The sequence below is a fragment of the Fusarium coffeatum genome (assembly GCF_003316985.1).
Source record: "Fusarium coffeatum strain FIESC_28 chromosome Unknown BRIP53273_contig_166, whole genome shotgun sequence".
Lineage (NCBI taxonomy): Eukaryota > Fungi > Ascomycota > Sordariomycetes > Hypocreales > Nectriaceae > Fusarium > Fusarium coffeatum.
This window is the reverse complement of record NW_022157959.1, coordinates 202,929-212,371: the sequence shown is the minus strand read 5'-3', so window position 1 is coordinate 212,371 and position 9,443 is coordinate 202,929. Positions and strand designations below refer to the sequence as shown.

General features: G+C 48.9%; 2 protein-coding genes across 2 annotated transcripts; one reads left to right on the top strand and one right to left on the bottom strand.

The window, feature by feature from the left end:
* Positions 1-67: 67 nt before the first annotated feature.
* Positions 68-2,226, top strand: FIESC28_07507 (uncharacterized protein; the record flags this gene model as incomplete). The annotated part of the gene is made up of 4 exons (XM_031161647.1): positions 68-165; positions 217-762; positions 817-949; positions 1,006-2,226. The coding sequence occupies 4 exons, from the start codon at positions 68-70 to the stop codon at positions 2,224-2,226; spliced, it is 1,998 nt and encodes a 665-aa protein (XP_031014349.1).
* Positions 2,227-2,944: 718 nt separating this feature from the next.
* FIESC28_07506 (uncharacterized protein) lies at positions 2,945-3,628 on the bottom strand (the record flags this gene model as incomplete). The annotated part of the gene is made up of 3 exons (XM_031161646.1): positions 2,945-3,264; positions 3,355-3,397; positions 3,452-3,628. 3 exons carry the CDS (start codon positions 3,626-3,628, stop codon positions 2,945-2,947), a joined length of 540 nt encoding a protein of 179 aa, XP_031014348.1.
* Positions 3,629-9,443: the final 5,815 nt, after the last annotated feature.

Below are 9,443 nucleotides of genomic sequence, written 5' to 3'. Positions count from 1 at the left end.
CGAGCACTCCGGGTGCGATCTATTTCCCGAGGACGACCCCACCAATCTTCAAAACAACAAATAAATCATGGCCCTCAGCGCACACGAGATATCACAGTTACGGGCTGCACTTCAAGATGCCGTGGTCAAATGCTCGGAAAGATGCCTGTATCAATCGTCGAAGTGGTATGGTAACTTATCAACTGGTCACTCCAGCGCATAAACTGATAGAATCAGGGCCGCCGAGCTATTGAATGCGCTTCCCGAACCCGACGATGACGAAGAAAATATCAATCCAGCAGATCCCAGTCATATCTCTCCCGTATTCGCCGCGAATAGCGACCCAGAAGAAGCACTGCTCGAGGCTAAAGAACTGAGCAAGTATCTCTTGGCCAAATCCCTATTCGACTGTCGAGAATACGATCGCTGCGCCGCCGTTTTTCTTCCAGACTCGCTCCTCTCCAGTGTCCTTGCCTCGCGAGTCGACAATGCTTCCGCATCTTCTGCGGCCGGAAGGGGGAAAGGAAAATCATCCGAGGCATCGACCGCGATACCCCTCCCCAAGCTCAGCCAGAAGAGTTTGTTCTTAGCACTCTACGCCAAGTTCATGTCAGGGGAGAAGCGCAGGAACGAAGATTCTGAAATGGTTATGGGCCCTCAAGATCTTGGAACAGTGTCCAATAAGCAGTTACTCGTCATAGGCCATTTTCTAGCAACTTGGTTCGAAGAGAGAACGACTGAAGACGATGAGGTTTTGGGCAGTCAGGGGTGGCTTGAATATTTGTGAGTACTGAAATTATTGTTTCTATTTTTACTCGACTAACCTCCGTTTGGCAGATATGGAATGGTTCTCGCCAAGGAAAAGAACGACGATAAAGCATTGGAATACTTCATCCGAAGCGTGCACAAGTACACCATGAACTGGGGATGCTGGCTGGAAATGACGTCGTTAATATCTCGAGTCGAGGATGTAAGTCATACATGTGACTGTCTAACGGGCTTTTTGAGTTACTAACCTCCTCGCAGTTGAACCGAATATCCAGGCATTGTCCTCAAAACATTGTCTCTTATATGTTCCACTTGCACACCTCTCTCGAGCTCTACCAGCAAGGCCCTGGCCTCGCCAACTCTCTTGAACAGCTTCTCTCGATATTCCCTACGTCGTCTTTTCTCCTCACTTGTAATGCATTGCTAGCTTATCACGCCAAGGACTTGATGGCTGCTGAACAGCATTTTACTCGACTGCTGGCACTCCACCCCCATAGGCTGGATTCTCTAGACCACTACTCCAATATTCTCTATGTCCTCAATCTTCGACCAAAGCTGGCATTTCTGGCACATCTTTGCTCCAGCGTCGACAAATTTAGACCCGAGTCCTGTGTGGTTATTGGAAATTACTATTCTCTGCTCTCGATGCATGAGAAAGCTGTCCAGTATTTCAGACGTGCTCTGACACTTGATCGCTCATGTCTCTCGGCGTGGACCCTCATGGGTCATGAGTATGTTGAACTCAAAAATACTCACGCAGCAATTGAGTCGTACCGCCGGGCTGTTGACGTGAACCGACGAGACTACCGGGCCTGGTACGGCTTAGGCCAGACTTATGAGATGCTTGAAATGCATACGTACTCATTATGGTACTACAAGAAAGCCGCCGGCCTTCGGCCATGGGATGGTAAAATGTGGATGGCTGTAGGCTCGTGTCTGCAGAAGATGGGCCGAGAACGCGATGGTATCAAAGCACTAAAACGAGCATTGCTCGCTGATGCATATTATGATGTGGGTAGCAGTTTTGGTAGCGGAGATCTGCTCGGTAGTCGCAGCGCCACTGGCCATATGGATCCCGATATCCTCCTACAGATTGCGGTCATGTATGATCAATTGGGCGAAGAGGAGGAGGCCAGATCCTACATGGAATTGTGCGTGGCTCAGGAAGATGGTGGTGGAGCTGCAGAAGCCGACCCAGCAGAGTCAATTGCTATTCACAACGACTCTCCAGCAGGCTCTGACAATGGCGCCGAGAACGACGAGAATTCGGGCAATGAAGGAACAGGAGTTACAGCAGCCACGAGCAAGGCGCGCATGTGGCTTGCGAAATTCTCGATGCGCACGGGAGATTACATGACAGCATCTCGTCTTGCAGGCGAATTGTGTCAGGACGGTGTCGAAGTAGAGGAAGCAAAGGCCCTTGTGCGAGAGGTCCGATCACGCATGGAGGCAACCGGGATGCTTGACCCGCTGAGCTAGGAGTATCGGCGAAGACGAGTAAATGCTTTATCATGATGCCAATAAGCAACGGATGAGAGGCATATTCGACTTACGAGAAAATGTATTACGCAACTAATGAACTGTATTGGTCAGTGTGGCTCAGGAGTGGCTGTTTGTCTTGTTTTGTGGATGGAAGCATCACCCAACTAATCACACCAAGCGGTTCGGCCAGCGGGTATAACATGGGACTAACTAAATTACCTAGTCTGTTTGACAGGTGAGAGCAGGAGCAGAGCCTCCAAAACTCGTCAATTCCAGCATCGGATAAGATCGACAGGCGACTCTTCCGGATCTACTGCTGATCACATCCTGGATCATCCATTCTGATGCCGGCGAGCGGCACTTTTGACAGGAAAGATGGAGTTGGCCCGAAGATGAAAGCTTGAACTGACATCGTTAACACGATATCATTCGAAGATGTACGAATAGTTTATACCCAACAATGTAAAAAGAAATGAAGCAATGTTTGTCACCGGTCACCCAGTGACCCCGTCAGAAAACCAAGTTTGAATCCAGAACCAGTGTTTCAATTGTAGTATCACTAATGAACGACACGTGGCAGTGTTCTACCTCGTTGCATACACATATTTTGATAGAGTTCCTTCATCAATATCCAACAGACTCAGCTCTGCTGTCAACTCTTGGCTCCCATGCGTAGCAGTATTTAGAACGCATGCTCACCACATTCCTACGTCGTTCAGAGTGCCAGAGCAACAGCTCCTGCCATGACGAGAGCTCCTAGGCTCCAGGTAGCCTTGTTACCAGCCGCAACCGGCACGGCGGGAGGTCCAACTGGGGTCTCTGAAGGTCCGGAAGGAGGAGGAACGATAGGTTCCTCGGGCGTGGTAGGAGGAGCTGTTTCCTCAGGGGGGGGAGGGGATTCTCCACCAGCGGGAGGAGGAGGAGACTCGCCGCCAGCAGGAGGAGGAGGAGACTCTCCACCAGCGGGAGGGGGGGAAGACTCGCCGCCAGCAGTGGGAGGAGTAGGACCTCCAGTAGGAGGAGCTACTGGGCACTCTATCATCACCAAGTGTCAGCATAAAACATCACCAAATGGAATAAGTACTACTATGCAGCAGACATATCCGGTATATACGATTCACTTACCAGTAACAGTAATGTAAACTGGCTCTGTGACTGTGACAGGCACCTAGGACGGGTCAAGTCAGAATGGTTTCAAGTAGAATAGTAGTTTTTAACTCACAGCTGGAGGGCAGTTGGCGCCCATGCCACTACCCATGCCACCCATAGCAGTAGAAGGAGGTGGTTTGGTAGGGGCAGACATTCCCTCGCCCTTCATGCCGGGCATAGATGGGAACTCCTCACCAGCGATGACGCCTGAGAGCATCATGGCTACGGGAAGGGTCTGGATGGTCTTCATCTTGATTTATAACGAGTGAATAAGTTTGTAGGCTGACCTTGGCTCGTAGAGGAAACTTTGTCAGGTTGATTGTAAGATATCAAAGCTCACTGAGGGTGAATCGACATCTTTTATAGTTGATGAGAGCTTCATAAAGTATCTTGGAGAAGAGATGACGCCTGAAACAAGCCATGGCGGTAGAGCTTCTATGGTCAGTATAGACATCGCGGAGGAAGCCGCACGGTTGACATGTGTTTGTTCAAGCCATGAAAGTTACGATGCAGAAGTACGAGCTATGAGGCGCTGACCAGGTCGACTCTCGTCGTCATGAAGCACTTCTGAGCGCAGCAGGGGATTGTGGCAGAATACTGCAAGAAATCATAAACTTCTATTGGGTATTAGGTTTCAATATGCTTAGAATTAAGCTCAGGGGCGACAGGTACCCAGATATTGGTGTCATATGATAGGTCGATGAACAGGAGGTTGGTGATGGGGACGCCGATTGAAGATTGCGGGCAAATGCGATGGCTTTCTGGCTCTTGATTCTAATATGGATATCTCTAGTGTTTCTTTCTTGTGAATTGGGACCCAGTTGGCATATGCTACAAAGAAATCATCTTACCTCTTGGTGTAAACCATCGTTGTTTCTGGATGTAAATTGCTAGGAGGATCCGGTTTGGGGTTATGTCACTTCATCCCGTTCGATATTTCCTACTAGGTAATTGGGTAACAGAAATAAACTCCAGTAATCATCGTTAGTCGATAGAATCATATAACAGAACGATGAGATCCAAGAAGAATGTAGTTACATGTACGATGGTTGGTGCATGCATGCAACTCACTTCAAACTCAGTTTTCATCCATGGCTGATGTGTCGTTTTGATAAACTTGTCTAGAGAAGATTAAAAACTATCAATATCTTTACGTAAATCACTACAGCTCCCTTCCCACATGTCCAGTGGCGGCGCTTCAATATGTCATATAGGATCAATCAACCACTTGACAGCAATAGGGTAGATATCTTTACAGTAAAAGCACAATGCCACGTCTCATTTCAAAATCCATGCAATGAATTGGTATAGACATTTTCCGATACTCTCAGCAGGTCTTATATTATTTTCAACGTTAGCGGTCTTGAAAGCTGTTGGTGTTATACTTGTGTCAGTGAGTCGTGTGAGTGGTGACGATATTCTTGTCCTGGACATCATTCATGTTGGCAGCCAGGCACCCTACGGAGCAAAATATGCTGTAGAAATTGGGGGAAAGGGAGAGGTTTTGGTAATTTCTGACTGACAACATCAATAATGTCAGGGAGGCACCTTCCCAAACAAATGAAGCAAAAGATGTTCGTCCCTCTAAGGTAAGGAAGTCGCAACCTGATCGGCTGTACAGTCACGTGACAATTCAAGGTAGATCGGAAGGAGTCATGATCACGCGGCACTCGCCCCTCAACACAAGGGATTTGCATTTCTCTTGACCGTGACCTCAATGTTTTCCAAAACTGGATTCTTCCAAGCACGCTGCGCTTTTTGACAAGATGACCCCCCGTTATCTCTTCATGTCCCCTTTCCAGGTCCAACACGTCAAATCTTAAATCACAAAAGACGCTGCCACCACGTTTTGGCATATCCATTTCTTTTGCTCAAGCATCAGTCACTTCTACCGAGTCACCCAACACTCGGTCTCTACTTCTTCTCACCTTGAAACCAGCCTGTGCACTACCGGATCGCATGCAAAACGTGAACGTCAAGTGACGAAGTATGAATCAGCTTGTGGAAGAACGACCGCTTTCTTCAGGCTTCCGCCCGATCATGAACACACCATCTCTATCTGGCTGCAGTAACCTAGCGTTGGATGCAACGTCCGTACAAAGTAGATTTTCTGGTGATTGACCTTGATGCAGGAAGCCCGTCCTTAGACCCTACCATCCAGCCATTTATCCGGACATGAGAAAACTTACTGCATTCTTGATATCTTACCCCAACCGGTCAAGTACCATTGCACTACGGTACGACATTTGAAGCCGACTATCCTGGTGTTAGAGCTAGCACATCAGCCCGACTCGAGATGACAGATTACGGTTTATACAGTCCGAATTCTTCTGCTATGGAAGAGCCAACCACTCGCTCTACTTTCTTGACCACGAACCTTGTCCACAAGTCTGAGCGATACGTTATTGCATCACAATGGAGGGGCTATTCTTGCCCGAAGTGTGCCGGCAACTTGACCCTGAGCGGGGCTGTTTTCTTCGGTGACGGATCAGACCCAGCTCTCGGCCACACGTCACAACCGCCGGGTGGCCGGTCGGTCTTTTGAAGCTGTGGATCTTTCCTATTACTGCCTACTTTTGGATCACAGCCACTGGCACGCTCTGCGCACAACTTCAGGCAAAAGTAGCGCACCGCATAGAACTAGAGTATCTGACCAGCCAGTCCTTCAATTGTGGAACTTGCTGGATAGCCTCTCAATCGCTCTCTACCAGTCATATACGATTCATTGGCGACCTCGAATCCGAACTTGGCTAAGAGAAGAAAACTTTGCTCTGCATTTTCCGCCACGATAGCCTAAGCAAATTGGACGACAAGACCTAGACTCTGATAACATGCACGTCCTGGTATAGTACTGCATCGAGAGAATCGTCGACACCAAGCTTAGAACACATTGGACAGTACCGACGCTGAGTCTAGCCCTTCTCTTCATGCGGGCGAGTTATGAAATCGCTCACCTTCTGGCAACCGCGATGACTCGCAACGACGAACCTTTGACGGACATCACTGGCGATGGAACTAAAAAAGACTTGGTTCATGTTTGGCGGACGTGCCATCAACTGTACAATCCGCTGCAGTATGAGGTAAGATGCAATCGATCGTGCCTGATTGAACAAGCAAATTCGGTGCAAGCTCAACACAGATCGAGGAAGCTTTGGCACAATCCTTGTTCAAAGACAATGATCGACACATCAACAACAAGGCAGTTCGTGATATGAACGTCAGACTTTGCAACTGAACTCGACAAAACCTATGGCAACCAATTGCCCTAAGGAATAATACTGGATAATAGCAACAGACTAATAATCAGCACACACACAAACAAGCACACTTGGTGCTTGGCTGCAGAACGTGCAGAACGGAGCACTCTCCGGGCTGGGCCGACGATTCGAGAACGATACTAAAGCCGCGCGGCGCTGGCACCGTTCATGACAGTTTCATACTGTGTCCGACGGCCTCGACGACCAAGATGGAAGAAAGTCCGCAACGTTTTTAACGCACCAAGAAAGCGTTTTTTTCTTCTGTTCCCACTCCGTTTATACGAATCCGTTAGTTCCTTGCCTTAGTGTCGACGCCTCAGGCAAACATCTCGGCCCATCCTGCCTTGTCTCATCGGCCAACGCAATTAGCAAGGCGTAATTGTCAACAAAACAGCACTTCAAGGAAGCCCGAGCAATAATAACGCCAATATAATGACTGTATTTGCGGACCAATCCCCCACTTACCATTCTCGTACCTTATCTCCAATGTTTCTGCAGCTACTTCGCTTGGACATGTTAATGAATCAACGACCCAGCATCGATTGCAGGGATGTGAGCTTTTTTAGCAGCTGCCTTAGCTGATGATTGGTGACGCGGCAGCTTTACCCTGGTTCCCGACCAGATGCTTAGTTTTTCTCTCAAGAAGCGTGGCATTTGGAGACAATTGATCGCCAGGCACAGTCAACGGTCTGGAAGACCCGTCTGACTATGCTTAACTGGCATCGCAACGTGTCAGCATACGTATAGACCGAGTCGGGTCACTCTCGCCATGGGTGGTCAATTATTAAGGTCTGAATCATTTACTTAGGGTCTTGGCCCTCTGAAGTGGCTGTCGCCCAATTTTGAGTTTTGAAAGGACGAGCTTGTTAACGACGGCATTGCAACGGGGCCACAGTCAGGAATGCTCGACTGTTAGTGCCTGTAAAATGAAAAGTCTGTTTTGATTTTTCAGATTCAGAAAAGACGCAATAGCTCCAATTCATTGATTCAGTATCCACGTGTCACTGACAGAGGAGAAAGCCACACTGTCGTCAGTGGTTAGCCGTGACCAGGCTATTCAGAGTTTTCACCAAGTCTCAGGTTGTTGGTAATGCCAGCAAGCGTTGCGCACTACGTAGTAAGTGCTTGCATGGGACCAGACTATTCCCGGCACGAGTAGCGAAGTAGGAGAAAAGTCCTACGTTATTATTGCTGACGCGCACCTCAAGCTTGCAGTCAACCCTGCTCACTGTTTCTGGGTCCTGCGCGTTCCCTACCATTCTCACACCCATTCGGCGCTGAGCAGTCTTCGAACCAAGCCTTCCACAGTCCGACCACATGGACGCTGTCAGGTACCAGGCACTGGTGGCAAACAGACAGCCAATAAGACGACAGAAGTGGCCGAGGGAACCAAGTCAATATGCAGCTAGAAGAAAAATTAGAGCGTTTTTGTGGGTGCCCTTGCGGTAGTCGCCCGCTTGGCCACACCCTTGCAGCTTACTCTACCGGTACTGTACCCAGCCGCGGAACTGGGAGCGGCTACGCTGAATCGCTGACAGACGCCTTTTTTCTACCGGTTTGTTGGCCTAGGCTGGCAGGGGAAGCGTTGCCCTGGTTCCATTCGAAGAGGGCCCGAGAAGCTTGTATCTCGCAGAGCTGGATCCCTCTACTCGGGCAGTCTGGCAGGCTTTTGGGGGGCTCCCGTTCTGGGTTCATACTGTACGGGTAGTATTACTGTTCCGCCCTTCACATTTTGTTGTCGCGCGCTTATTATAGACCAGTGTCCAGGGTGCGAAGTCATGTCTGAAATGAGGCTCTAGATGGACAAATTGTTTCATTTCGAGACGACCAATAAGCACAACCAACCGAGTATTTCATAAAGAACAGACAAGATGAACGAAACCTTGAAGGGGACGTTGAAACAACGGCCTGACCTCCCTTTGTTCGTAAAGCTTATAGAACCGGGCCGCAGTCAACAGGCATCTCACGGGCCACTCAGCAACAGTCAAAATGAGCCCACACCACCACCACCAGCAACAGGACAGGTACCGCGGTGTATGTACACGCTGCATACGTATACGTATAGCAGTCAACACTGCAGCACATGCCATGGAAAGGACTTGCCGCCTTGGATAATTGGGAAGCGTTGGGAATAACACAGTGACTGCTCATGCGGGGGATCGAGCAGAGCCACCGGTATCACCAAGCCTGCAGATTTTGAGTGCACTGTACAGTGTTGCCGTACATATGTACTTCGCTGTGTTGGCCGATGAAGTGGTTCTCATCACATTTGTGCCTACCACCCCACAACACCACCGGGAAGTCTTTTTGTAGGGTCCGTCGGGTCAAGACACTAGGACACCCTCCTCGTGTCTGGTCTCCACTGAGGCGCCGAGCGTTTTCCTTGACAAATCTGATCTCGAGTACCTGGCTCTCAAGCAAAGAGGTGAGGTGCCAGGTCTCTGGGTGCAGTTACTCGCGTTCAGATCTCGTTTATAAAACGGGCCTCTTTCCCCCTTCTCCAGATGTTTGTTCTGATCAACACAACACAGTCCTTCCGTTTCAGATTACCTTTTTGTCTCCGGACGATCATTCCTTTGATTCAACGCTTCTCATTCCTTTTGAAGTCGAATCTACACAATCCCTGAACAATTCCACGAGCTAGTTCTCGATCATCACCAAGTTACTCTATCATTCTGAGTAACATTGACTATCACGTCCTGATTCAGTCTTTCATCAGACACTGCACAACATCAACACTCTTGTCTTGACGACAATCGAGAAAACTCCACAACCCCATTCTCACTCCAATCCACAAAAACAGCCAAA